This window comes from Nicotiana tomentosiformis, chromosome 7, assembly GCF_000390325.3.
Source record: "Nicotiana tomentosiformis chromosome 7, ASM39032v3, whole genome shotgun sequence".
Lineage (NCBI taxonomy): Eukaryota > Viridiplantae > Streptophyta > Magnoliopsida > Solanales > Solanaceae > Nicotiana > Nicotiana tomentosiformis.
The window spans coordinates 120328845-120342590 of record NC_090818.1 but is presented as its reverse complement, the minus strand read 5'-3'; the positions used below and the strand labels follow the sequence as shown (position 1 = coordinate 120342590).

Here is a 13746-nt window from a genome sequence, read left to right as displayed (position 1 = left end):
TTCCGACTTAGTTTTTGTTAAAACTCGTATAAAAAATGCATATTAGTTGTTTTTAATGTGTTCTATGTTGTTTTGTGATTGTTTTGCGATTTAACTAATTTATTATTTTTATCCGGACTATGATATTAGTGTGCTAAAAATATTAGTAAAAATGGAGAAATTATTATTAGTCGTTAAAAAAACTGTTAATTAGTTACTTTTTACTGTGGTATATGTATTTTCGTGAATGTTTTGTGATTAAATTTATTTGTTATTTTTATCCGATTTAGATTATTTGTTTGCTTAAAGACTAGTAAAATAGATAAATTGTTACTTTAGTTCCCTCTAGTGGTATCTTGTGGCCTAATGTAGTGCTTGTATTTGTAATGTAGTGCTTGTATTTGTAATGTAGTGCCCTTTTAGCGCAGTAAAATGTAGTGCCCTTTAGCATAATGTCCTTGTAGTTATTGAAATTAATCATTTAAGTTTCTCTTATATCCAAAAATACATCAAAAAAGTTGATAGTTCAAACACAAACTCTGTCCAATTCTAGTCAACGATCGTAAGAAAATAACATGAAAAAATAACAATATTTCCTGGACTAAGAATGAGAAAACAACAATATTTTCAGGATATCTTGGTGCTACTGGGCCTCAAATATCGAGCTCGGAACCCATATATGAATATTTAATAATTAAATCTTGTATAATTATGAAAATTAATTATTTAATTTATAAACAAACATATAAAATAATAAAATCAACATGTAAAATAATAAAACTAACATATAAATTAATAAAACTAACATATACAATATTAAACTAACATATAAATAATAAACTAACATTTAAATAACAAACATGTTGAGTGATAAATCGAAAAAAAAATTTCATCATGAACACAAGAATTCAGGATACCTTGGTGCTACTGGGCCTCAAATATCGAGTCCGGAACCCATATGTGAATATTTAATAAATAATTTCAAACGCATGTTTGCGCTCGAGAAATGCCTTTCTTTTGGTAATGGTGCACCCATATTCCTGGTGGACGGATGTTACACACTCTTTGATCCTGTACCTTATGGACGCTTCAATGTGTGGAATCAAGACAAGAGAAATCAAGTTAGCATTCAAGTTAAAATGATTCCCACTGAATGTGTCCATTTCACAATTGTGGGTGCCAATGTATTTACCCACAACCCACATATTTATTTTCTTCTTCCTTGCATGCAGCATCCAATTACAACCCGTAAACCATCTACGGCAAACTACCTTGTATACATCTGGAGATGACTTGCGTACCGTGATCTCACGACACTCTTTTACGATGTACATTAGCACCGCCCCTATTTAGGTGCGCTTTATCGGGAAAAAGAATGACCTTTGACAGCACCGTTGCTCTAGATTCATCCCACATTGTTATCCGAATTTCGTCAATATCCCTTGTGAGGGCATCCACATCCGGCATACTTGGTAAATGATCAAGGTAGGGAATCTCCCTTGAATGAAACGGCACATGGGACTCGTACACTCTTGGTCTAACGGGGGGTGGAGCATGCTCCCTCATCAAATCAGGTCCAGCATTCTCTTCCTCCTCATCATCACCCTCATCAGGGAAAGGTGTGTCATCTCTAGACTCATCGACATTGTTGTCATAATCACTATTCTCTTCCTGACTCTGTGCATCTGCCAGATTCCAATTAAATATGTCGTCTTCGGGCAATTGAGTAAGGATAGGACCTTCAGGATGCTCGTTTTCACTGCACAACCAACAAAATAATGAGTTACTTAAATTGATAAATACTTTATATATATAGCTATATCACTTCACTTACAAATCGTAATGTGTTGACATCCCATGATGGACATTATACTATTGGTGATAACTCCCGGATGGACCACCATGATCCAACACATCAGAATTGGGCATATTCCAACTGGCGTTGGTTCATAATTTATAAAATTCATATCTGGCCGGTACCCCTGTGGAATATATGAGTGTTAATACAAATTCAATACAGCAAAAATAAACATCGTAACACAAAGAAAAATTGAAGTTTACCACTCGTCTTGTGGATTATGTAAACTAGGAGAGAAATTATTTCTTCGCTCCTCATTCGCCCGTGGAGATAAGTTTAGATCAGGCCAAACTCTTTCAGTCGGAACCTGTTCGACTAAAACTGCTCCAAAATAACCACCCGGTGACTGAGGGATATCCCTGCTTTGCGCAACTTCATTATTGCGAACGTATTCAACCTTGACGTACATTTCCAACATTTTTATCACAAGAAATTCCCGGTATTCATCCGGAGTCCACAAAAAATCTCTCAGAGTTTCATCGTCCTCGATGTTAAACTCAGCATAACAAGCAACCTCTTGCTGAGTGACAGAATACGGATATCTTCCGGTTACTTTAAGGTTCACCGAACGTTTCCTCACACTCATTTTTGTACATAATAACGATGCCAATTTATCGTACTCCATTGTAAGTGAAAACTTAACATGATACTGTGGAGATAAACTATAGGTTACTGAGTTATTCGCCACCACAACTTCACCCCTCCCCCCCCCCCAATATAATGAAACCCTTTCTTTTCGCTCTTTAGACATTATGACAAAATGCAAAACAACTTAACGAAGAAATATTTCAGAAACTTGAGAATATTTATGAATGGATTTTTAAAAAATTCTTAACCTCCTTAAATAGGGAAAAACCCAGTCCGGGGGGTACAATATTTTTAGGTATAGCGCCTTAAATAAGGGCGCTATACCTAGTTGAATTATTGTTACGTCAGTTGAGCCCAGAAGAATTATTTGTGGTCCCATAAAATATGTATAGTACGGTAATAAAAGGCGCTATACCCTGTCTTTTCAAATTCACGTATAACGCCCTTTTAAAGGGCGCTATATCTTAACGGGCAAATGGTTGTTAAGGTATAGCGCCCTTTAAAAGGGTGTTGTATATATTTTGGTTACCATCTCTTTTTTCCACACATTTCGGTCGTTTGAGTCCAAAAGAACCACATTTTGGTTCCGGACTCCTTTCTTTACGCCATTCCAGTTCTTCTCTCTCCCCATTTTCATCACCTTCAATCAATATTTGAGAAAATATTCTAGGGACTCTTTTATAAAGAGAAACCACCATCAGTGTTTATGAGATAAAGATGTATGGCTATTGCAATGTTAAATATGTTTTGGGTAAGAATTATTTCAGGGTTATCGAATTTCAGGTGGTGGAGCTGATTTTTAATGGTGATATTTTTTATGGAGAGAAGCTGAAGATCTACTTTTTGGGGGGAGTTTAAGATTTATGGCTATTAATATGTGAATCTGTTTTGGGTAAGGATCGTTTAAGTTTTTCCACATATTCTCAGCTCAAACAGGAAAAGAACATCGCGTACACTTTCACCGAATTACTCTCAAATGTCGACCTGATGATTCATCAATTTTTACAGCTTCCAGATTTTACCTAGAAATTCAGTTTCTAGAATATTCGAATAATAAATTGATATAAACCAAGAGTGCACCAAACTATATAGAGAACAGTTATCACAGAACACACACAACGGTAAGTAAATAACACAACAATATTTTACGTGAAAAACTCCCAACTCACAGGATTAAAAATCACGACTTACACTCGTAGGATTTCAACTTCACTAACTAAGCAACTTTTAGATTACAACCTATTATAACCTATGATTTAAACTCTTAATCCCTCACGGGCCTCACCTACTTGCAATAACTATATTCCAAGCCTCTTTGTAATAACTCTATTACAAAGTAACAAACCTTGACTAACTCTAGTCAAGTAACTAAACCAAATAGTTATTTAAATCTGTCCTACAAAAATACTTCTTGAAAGTAGTGTGGAATTACAAATGAAGAACAAATAACAAAGACTCAAGAAACCTAAGGACTTAAGATTTCTTTAATCTTTGGATCTGGTCCTTGAGGTTGCAGCAACTTTGTTCTTGAGAAAGGTGGTGGCTAGCACTTGAGAGAAAAAAATAATTTTAGGTTTTGCAAGTGTTAGAGAATGAAATCTCTTGCCTCATGTTGATAAAAATGTGTGTGTGAGGTCATCAAGGATGATGCAATAAAGTGTCCTTTAGTTTGGCCTTAAAAAGCTACAGTTGGGTTGTTGTACCGCTGCCAGACGGTACAGTGCAGCATCTTTTACACTTGTAGAGTTGACTGCATGATGACCAGAGGAACTGATCTCTATATGTTTCCTGTGTTGTTCCCTTATCTGATTTTACTAAGAATTGAACGAGACATCTGACTAGTTACTCTGAACGTAAGGGAACTAATTGTATTAGGTTCTTTATCTGGTTCTCTCATGAAATTTGTCTAATCATCAAAACAAAAGACGCATAACTTATCATAAATATTACTTTATGTGCTTGCTAAATGCAAGATTTTTCATTCCTTCGTTCAAAATTGTTTCCATGAGCTTTGTGAGTAATAATGATGAAAATGGAAAGAAATTTTGTGTTTTAACTTGGAAGGAGGGGAGGGAGAAAGAGGAAAATATGGGGCAGGTGATGATTTTCTTAAGAATAATGTTTAACTTTTTCTTTATCTTCTTTTCTTTCATTTTTCTGATTTTACTCAATTTTTCTTTCATTTTTCTGATTTTAATCTTTTTTCTCTTTGTCCTAGATTTGACGTGTCATCCACCTCAAGGCAAGTGAAGAACACACATTTTCGGAGGGTTTTAAAATACTTGTTTCAAACAAGTTTGAAGCGTCCGAACGAAACTTCGTGGAATGGAGGGGCCGGGATGTCAAAACAGTGCAAGTACAAGTGTTTATTAGACTATTCTGCTTATTAAAAAACTTACTAATGGGATGGATTTAGGCCCAAATTATTGTGTACGTGAACTTATGATCTTTTCGTCAAATTAGGTATTTTATGTATATATTTCCTAAAATTAATGTAATATTATTTGCTGTCTCACATGTTTTGAAAATGTTGAATGTTACATTTGGTAGAATGTTGAGTCCTTTACACCATGGATAAGGGATCAATTCCCACTAAGTGCTTTCTCTTTTCTTCTATCGTTATTGGTGCGCCTATGTTCTAAAATTCTTTAGATCAGTTTATTGGCGTAATATATAATTACTTATTAGCTCTAAAATTGACCTTTTCGTATGATTGTGTTAAAAAATGATAATGATTAAGGAAATTGATCTAGCTAGCTAGAAACAGTGCAACTCCGAGAAATAACAAATTAATTTCATAACCGGATGTAGTGTATGCATGATCACTAACTTAAAATATCGTGTTAAATTCTCAAAAAATCCATGATATATGGAATGATTGAATCTATATCTCCACTTCAAAAAAAAAAAAAATGACACTATATATCCGGTCTCAAAATAATAACCCAAAATGATATATATATATATATATATATATATATATATATATATATATATATATATATATATATATATTCTGTATATTATATACAAAAATTATACGAATTTTATACGCTTTTTTCGACTACCCAATGTAAATAATTTCTGGCGCAGGCCAAAAATGAAAAAGCCCAAAAATAATATGGTCTAGACTAGGACTCCTAGTGAGGAATATATATGGCCTTTTTCTGCTGAATAAGCATACGGAGGATTTGTTGGACATAATTAAAAATGGCTGATATTTAGGAATTAGCCAATGCATCATGTATCTCTATGATGATCCAAAATATCATCTTTAAATTTAATAAGAAATTATGTGTTCTAAGACCTCAAAAAGTACTATTTATTATTCATCGACTTGCGTGCGCAGTCCGTAAAAGTTTTCGGAAAGATTTTATGTGAAAAATGGATTAACATGTGAAATAGAGCCTTAAAACTCAAATGAGTTGGCTTTGGTCAACATTTTAAGCAAACAGACTCGGATCAGTATTTTAACAGTTCCGGTAGCTCCGTATCGTGATTTGAGATTTGGGCGTATGTCCGAAATTTAATTTGGAGGTCCCTAACTTAAGTTATGACCATTTAACGGAATCTTGTAATTTAAAGGCTAAAGATTTCCAAGTTTGACCACGAGGTTGACTTTTTGATACCGGAGCCGGAATCCGATTCTGAAAATTTGAATAGTTTCGTTATGTCATTTATGACTTGTGTACAATTTGAAGTCATTCCGGATTCATTTAATATGTTTTGGCACGAGATTTGCAAATTGAAAAGTTTTAAAACTTAAAAGTTCGAATCGGGGGTGTGAATAGTAATTTCGATGTTATTTGACGTGATATTAGACCCCGAGTAAGTCCGTATTATGTTACGGGACTTGTTGGTATATTCGGATGGGGTCCCGAGTGTCACACCTCCTTTTTCCCGAACGGATGGGGGATAGGGGAGTTTTTCCAATTAAAGTGACATTAAACGAAATGGGCTTATTTATTTATTTCAGAGTCGCCACTTGGAATAATTTATGGTGTCCCAAGTCACCGGTTTATTCTAAATCCCAAATCGAGGAAATTGACTTTTATTTATGGTCTGCGAACACAGAAGACCGAGTAAGGAATTCTATTAACCCGAGAGAAGGTGTGAGGCACTCCCGGATTCCGTGGTTTTAGCAAGGTCGCTCAACTATTATTAATTGGCCTAATTATCTGATTTATTACATGTTTGAACCTATTGTGCATTTTAGCTTCTAACCGCTTTTAATTATTTATGGAGTTTATTTGAACAAGTCGCGATGTCGCGCACTCATTGGTTTTTGTACACATTGCGAATCGCGCCACGTGAAACGCACTTGCGACCTACAATGTGTTGATTTTATTATTAACATTTGAAGTTATGGTCGAGTCACGTGAAACGCACACTCGAATTGGGGTTTATGTATCATGACTAAGCCACGGGAATCGTACCCATAGTCACAATGATTTATTTATGAATCGCGCCTAAAGCAAGCTACGATGTTCATAAGTTGTTTATTTAAACTACCATGAGATTATTGGTGAAGCTATTGAATTATGGGTAACAAATTCACATGGAAAATATACAAACCTGTATCCAACCCCAAATTATTTAATCATGTATAGTTAACTAACTAACAAAATCAAAGATCAGCTATATGAAACCATGGACAACTAACATTAACAGAACTATACTAACAGAATGTGGAAGCTTTTCTGAAATAAGGCCACAATAACAAATTAAAATAAACTAAAGCTACTGCTCATGCTTTCTATCACAAGAACCAAACGAAATATCATACAAATTAGCAAAATAAAAGGTGTAATAACGAGAGAGTGGACCTTTAAGCCAAATAATTTTCCATGACTTGATCTAGTAGACAACTCCAAGTGAGATTTACAGTAGAGTAAAGCCGACAAAACTTGAGCGGCGAACAACAAAAATAGCTTGGACGCCTTTGACCGGAAACTCAAACGGCAACCTCGGGGGCAGCGGTTATGGTTGTTTGTTAGTGATTTCCATAGTGTTTTGTGGGAGTAAAGGTGCTGTATTTTTAAGGGCTATTTGCAGCAGGTTTTTTGCTGCCTTTTGGACTTATTTTCACTGGAGTTTGGGAAGGAATTTGTAGTTTTGTTTGATGAAATTGTGAGGAAGAAGAAGAAAGCTTCCTCTTTTGCCCGTCCCCTCTCGTGTTCCTCCTTTTTAGCAGGTTGCGGCTGTTTTTCTTGCTGAGCTCTTAATGTTAGGGCGGGGAGGGTCTCCTCTAATATGTGTGTCTGTTTGGTGGTGTTGAAGAGTAGGTATTTATCTTTAGGTAGGGAGAAGGGGCTTAGGGTTAAGGGATTGGGCTTGGATTTAGGAAATTGGGTTGGGTCCATGTCTTGTTGGGTTTTAATTTTGGGCTAAGAAGACTAAAATAATATAATATATTTATAAAAATCACTCTTAATAAACTACTAAAATAAAATTAAATATTAAAAGTAAAACTATATTTTTGTATTTTTAAATGTTATAATAAAGTAAAAAATAGAGAAAATAGGCTAAAGTCATGGTAAAATTAAAATACTATAAACATAAATATACTAACTGACCTTAAACTAAAAATGAAAATATTTTTTGAGTTTTTAAATTGTAATTTGAAGTAAAAATTGATTGAAACTCTATAAAAATTAAAGTTAAGTTAAATAAATATTTTAAACACTAAAATAGCTCAAAAACGTGCCGGATCAAAAATTACGTGCTTACAGCTGCCCCTCTTTGCTTGGAAACACGAAGAGTTTTCGGAGCAAAGAACAATAAGCAATGTAATTGATTTATGACCCGATACTTATTTAAAACGAAACAAAGACGGATAAAAAATTATGACCGAGCCCTGGTATCTGAAATACCTACATATCCTTGGCTTTAAAGGAATCAGGTCACGTGTAGTTCAGAGGTGAATGCAGTGCTGGAGTGTGTGGAGAGGATGACAGAGTCGAGTGAGGTGCCGTTCCGTCGAGGTTCCGGTCCGCGGCCTGTTATTACATCAAAATCAAAAAATGAAAAAGACTAACTAAGCATGTCAGCTATGAGTTACAAGATTCCTATCTATAAGTCTTCTGAAGCTTGATCTTGAGTCTTGAATGGTTCTTCATGCGGACTTTTGACTTAAACCTTGATGTTTGCTAGCTGCAGGTGCTAGGTCTCTCTTCTTCAGCTTTTCGGATCAAGACGGGACATGCAAAGCTTGTGACTTCAGCCATGTCTTGAGCAGTTCACATCTTTCATCGGCTTCTGCATTTTGGATTCACCCTTTCCCTTTTATTCTAGATTGAGACTTCTTCCTTTGGTTATCTCGGACTGTCAGCTCGCATTCTCGAGGCGAACTTTTGCTACTTCTAACTTGGATTGGATTCTTAAGTGACTTCCCTCGTTCTCCAGGTGGGCGCCTGATGACTTTAAACTGAAATGAATTCCCTCGTTCTCCAGGTGGGCGCCTGATGACCTAAAAACTTGAAATATATTCCCTCATTCTCCAGGTGGGCGCCTGATGACTTAAAAAACTTTGAAATAAATTCCTCATTCTCCAGGTGGGCGCCTGATGACCTAAAAACTTGAAATATATTCCCTCATTCTCCAGGTGGGCGCCTGATGACTTAAAAACTTGAAATAAATTCCCTCGTTCTCCAGGTGGGCGCCTGATGACCTAAAAACTTGAAATATATTCCCTCATTCTCCAGGTGGGCGCCTGATGACTTAAAAAACTTTGAAATAAATTCCCTCATTCTCCAGGTGGGCACCTGATGACCTAAAAACTTGAAATATATTCCCTCATTCTCCAGGTGGGCGCCTGATGACTTAAAAACTTGAAATAAATTCCCTCGTTCTCCAGGTGGGCGCCTGATGACCTAAAAACTTGAAATATATTCCCTCATTCTCCAGGTGGGCGCCTGATGACTTAAAAAACTTTGAAATAAATTCTCTCATTCTCCAGGTGGGCGCCTGATGACTTAAAAAACTTTGAAATAAATTCCCTCATTCTCCAGGTGGGCACCTGATGACCTAAAAACTTGAAATATATTCTCTCATTCTCCAGGTGGGCGCCTGATGACTTAAAAACTTGAAATAAATTCCCTCGTTCTCCAGGTGGGCGCCTGATGACCTAAAAACTTGAAATATATTCCCTCATTCTCCAGGTGGGCGCCTGATGACTTAAAAAACTTTGAAATAAATTCCCTCATTCTCCAGGTGGGCGCCTGATGACCTAAAAACTTGAAATATATTCCCTCATTCTCCAGGTGGGCGCCTGATGACTTAAAAACTTGAAATAAATTCCCTCGTTCTCCAGGTGGGCGCCTGATGACCTAAAAACTTGAAATATATTCCCTCATTCTCCAGGTGGGCGCCTGATGACTTAAAAAACTTTGAAATAAATTCCCTCATTCTCCAGGTGGGCACCTGATGACTTAAAAACTTGAAATATATTCCCTCATTATCCAGGTGGGCGCCTGATGACTTAAAAACTTGAAATAAATTCCCTCGTTCTCTAGGTGGGCGCCTGATGACCTAAAAACTTGAAATATATTCCCTCATTCTCCAGGTGGGCGCCTGATGACCTAAAAACTTTGAAATAAATTCCCTCATTCTCCAGGTGGGCGCCTGATGACCTAAAAACTTGAAATATATTCCCTCATTCTCCAGGTGGGCGCCTGATGACTTTAAACTGAAATGAATTCCCTCATTCTCCAGGTGGGCGCCTGATGACTTAGAAACTTGAAATAAATTCCCTCATTCTCCAGGTGGGCACCTGATGTTGACTTAAAGCTAAAATGAATTCCCTCATTCTCCAGGTGGGCGCCTGATGCTAACTTAAAACTTGAAATAAATTCCCTCATTTTCCAGGTGGGTGCCTGCTGACTTAGAAACTGAAATGAATTCCCTCGTTCTCCAGGTGGGTGCCTGCAATTATGACAACACAGACAAAACAGAGAAAAGTTTTTGCCCCAGTTTGTACCAGGAACATTCATTGATTGTTAGTTGCATCCCATTATCCAGGAGGGTCCTGAAAAGTTGAAATTAACTCCCATTGTCCAGGAGGGTCCCGGAAACTTAAAACTGAACTTATCTGGAACATGCTTTCTCATGGAGGATTCTTGGCAAAGCAAACAAGATTTCTTGCCCCTGCTTGAAACAAAGAAAATTTTGTCAGTTTGAAACTGTGGCGGTTAGTTTGTGGCATCCTTGCTGAAGGTGTCTGCTTCTGTCACTATCCCGCTTCACAAAGAATTGTTTGACCTTTCAATCGGACCTCGAACACAAAACCTCTGAATGACTTGAATCCCTTACACTCAACTCGCCGTATGGTACTTTCATTCTGACAACTGTCGAACCTTTGCATTTCCTACAAATTCACGAATCACTTGACCACCTGAACTTCAGTTACCCCCGCACTGCTAATTCTACATCATGTCACTTGGGATGTGCCTGGCCGAATTTCGCTTAGTGCAAATAAAAAGTTGGTAGTGGGCTTTGAAGTCCTTTCTTGCTTGCTTAACAACAGACTAATTTGACTGAGACTTAGAAGAATAGACCCAAAAGAAACGAAGCGAAGTGACTTCGAGAATTAGGAATAAAACAAAAGAAAGAAAAAAAAAAGAAAAGCGATGACTATTTGAAGGAAAATGGAAAAGAGACTTATCTGAATGAAGCAACTGGCTCCAATGATCATGACATGCATTTCGGACTGATCAGCCTAATCCATCCAACTAATCACATTTCAGTTCATGCCATGTCTTCATACTTCAAAACCGGGTTTTCCATAATTCAATTTCTTTGTAAAGTCATGAACCTGATTCAGCTTGTAATGCCCCGAGGGGTTTTCACCAGCAAACCTCTCTCATTTGCTCCTCTCTCAACTCATTGTCGCCTTACAGTGCCCGTAAGGGTTTTCACCAATAAGACTCTCTCATTTGAATTTTCTCTCGACTCACCATCGCCCTATGGTGCCCGTGAGGGTTTTCACCAATAAGACTCTCTCATTTGAATTTTCTCTTGACTCACCATCGCCCTATGGTGCCCGTGAGGGTTTTCACCAATAAGAATCTCTCATTTATTCATTTTTCCTTGTGCCCATGAACCAAGGTGTTACCCGTGATGTAAATCGCACCTCCATCTCATTTGGCTTGGCATCCTCAAAGTTGATTAGAAGGTCTTTCTTTGGACTGTAGTGTAAGGTTTGGACAGGGTTAGAAAGAAAGGGTAGCATGCGGGCTCAAAATAATTCAAGATGAAGGGGTTCAAAATTATAACTTTTGGAATCAGATCTTTTTACAAAACTAAAACTTCTGCCCCAGTTTCTTCGAATTTGGGGAATTTTGGACTTTTATTTTGAGGGGACCGAACCGTGTAAGGTTGCCTACGTATCCTTAAAAGGAATCAGGTCGAACGTAGTTCAAACATAAGAGTTTTGCTTTTGTTACTTTGCTCTTCTTTTTCTCCTCTCTTTTCTTTTTTTTCTTTCTTTGCTTTTCTCTTTTCTTTCTTTTTTTCTTCTTTTTTTCTTCTTTTTTTTTCTTGATTTTTTTTTTCTCTTCTTCTTCTTTTCTCTCTTTTTTCTTTTATATTTCTAACACTGCTTTTGATTCCAAAAGAGGGGTATGAAAGAAAATAAATAAGGCTCAAAAAGGGTAACAAATGATAAAAGTGTTTGGGATAGCAGAATAAAATGCCTTCGTCATTCCAACTTTGAACGTGTCTAGTACAAAATGCGATTGAAGATAAGCAAAGAAATCATACATAATATCTCTTGACTGCATCAGAATTAATAGCCATATCCACACATTTACCTTCTATGTCTGTTAAATACAAAGCACCATTGGGCAACACCTTTGTCACAATGAAAGGCCCCTTCCAGTTTGGGGCGAACTTGCCTTTAGCTTCAGCCTGATGTGGAAGGATGCGTTTCAATACCAGCTGACCCACTTCAAATTTTCGGGGCCGAACCTTCTTGTTGTATGCTCTTGCCATTCTTTTCTGATACAATTGACCATGACATACTGCTGCCAATCTTTTTTCATCAATCAAACTCAATTGCTCTAGCCGGGTTTTGACCCACCCATCATTATCAATTTCAGTTTCAACAACGACCCGCAGGGATGGAATCTCAACTTCCGCAGGTATCACTGCCTCGGTTCCATATAACAGCAAATAGGGGGTTGCACCTATTGAAGTGCGGACAGTAGTGCGATAACCTAGCAAAGCAAACGGTAACTTTTCATGCCATTGCCTCGAACCTTGTACCATTTTACGAAGTATCTTCTTTATGTTCTTGTTAGCAGCCTCAACAGCTCCGTTTGCCTTAGGACGATATGGAGTGGAGTTTCGATGCGTAACCTTGAACTGTTGGCATACCTCTTTCATCAAATGACTGTTGAGGTTAGCAGCATTATTTGTGATGATTACCTTGGGAATTCCGAACCGGCAAATGATGTTTGAATGAACAAAATCTACCACTGCCTTCTTGGTCACGGACTTAAAAGTTACAGCTTCGACCCACTTGGTAAAGTAATCAATGGCCACCAAAATAAACCTATGCCCGTTTGACGCTGCCGGCTCAATCGGTCCAATGACATCCATGCCCCAAGCAACAAAGGGCCAAGGTGCCGACATTGTGTGCAGCTCAGATGGCGGGGAATGAATCAAATCACCGTGCACCTGGCATTGATGACATTTGCGAACAAAGCTGATGCAATCACGTTCCATGGTGAGCCAATAATAACCTGCTCGAAGAATCTTCTTCGCCAAGACGTACCCACTCATATGTGGGCCGCAAACCCCAGAATGCACTTCGGCCATGATAGTCGAGGCTTGTTTAGCATCTATACACCTTAGTAATCCTAGATCTGGAGTTCTCTTGTACAATATTCCCCCACTTAAGAAAAATCCACTAGCCAGACGTCGAATGGTTCTCTTTTGATCGCCTGTGGCATGTGCCGGATATACCCCTGATTTGATGTATTCCTTGACATCATGGAACCAAGGCTCACCATCAAGTTCCTCCTCAACCACATTGCAATAGGCATGCTGATCACGGATTTGGATTCGCAGAGGGTCGACATAAATCTCATCCGGATGGTGTAACATTGAATGCCAGAGTAGCCAAGGCATCGGCAATCTCATTATGAATCCTGGGAATATGCCTGAATTCTACCGACCTGAATCGTTGACAAAGATCATGCAGACATTGTCGATACGGTATGAGCTTCAAATCACGGGTCTCCCATTCTCCCTGAATCTGGTGAACCAGCAAATCTGAGTCTCCCAAAACCAATATTTCTTGAACTCCCATATCTATAGCT

At 37.6% G+C, this 13746-nt stretch overlaps 1 protein-coding gene and 1 long non-coding RNA gene across 2 annotated transcripts; one reads left to right on the top strand and one right to left on the bottom strand.

Annotated features, from left to right (window-relative positions):
- Positions 1 to 854: 854 nt before the first annotated feature.
- On the bottom strand, positions 855 to 8962 carry LOC138895033 (uncharacterized). The gene is made up of 3 exons (XM_070179716.1): positions 7252 to 8962; positions 1814 to 1961; positions 855 to 1738 (listed from the first exon to the last, which is right to left on the bottom strand). The coding sequence occupies exons 2-3, from the start codon at positions 1831 to 1833 to the stop codon at positions 1288 to 1290; spliced, it is 471 nt and encodes a 156-aa protein (XP_070035817.1). The 5' UTR covers positions 1834 to 1961; positions 7252 to 8962; the 3' UTR covers positions 855 to 1287.
- On the top strand, positions 2583 to 4977 carry LOC138895180 (uncharacterized). Its single transcript, XR_011409401.1, has 2 exons — positions 2583 to 3317; positions 4644 to 4977. It is a non-coding gene; the product is annotated as an uncharacterized lncRNA (long non-coding RNA).
- Positions 8963 to 13746: the final 4784 nt, after the last annotated feature.

What these genes read in the sequence shown, in the direction of transcription:
- LOC138895033 (XM_070179716.1), bottom strand. Translation starts at nt 1,833, where the DNA reads ATGTCAACACATTACGATTT. An exon ending in ATGTCAACACATTACGATTT is followed by an intron (nt 1,739 to 1,813) that starts GTAAGTGAAGTG and finishes TTGGTTGTGCAG; the next exon opens with TGAAAACGAGCATCCTGAAG.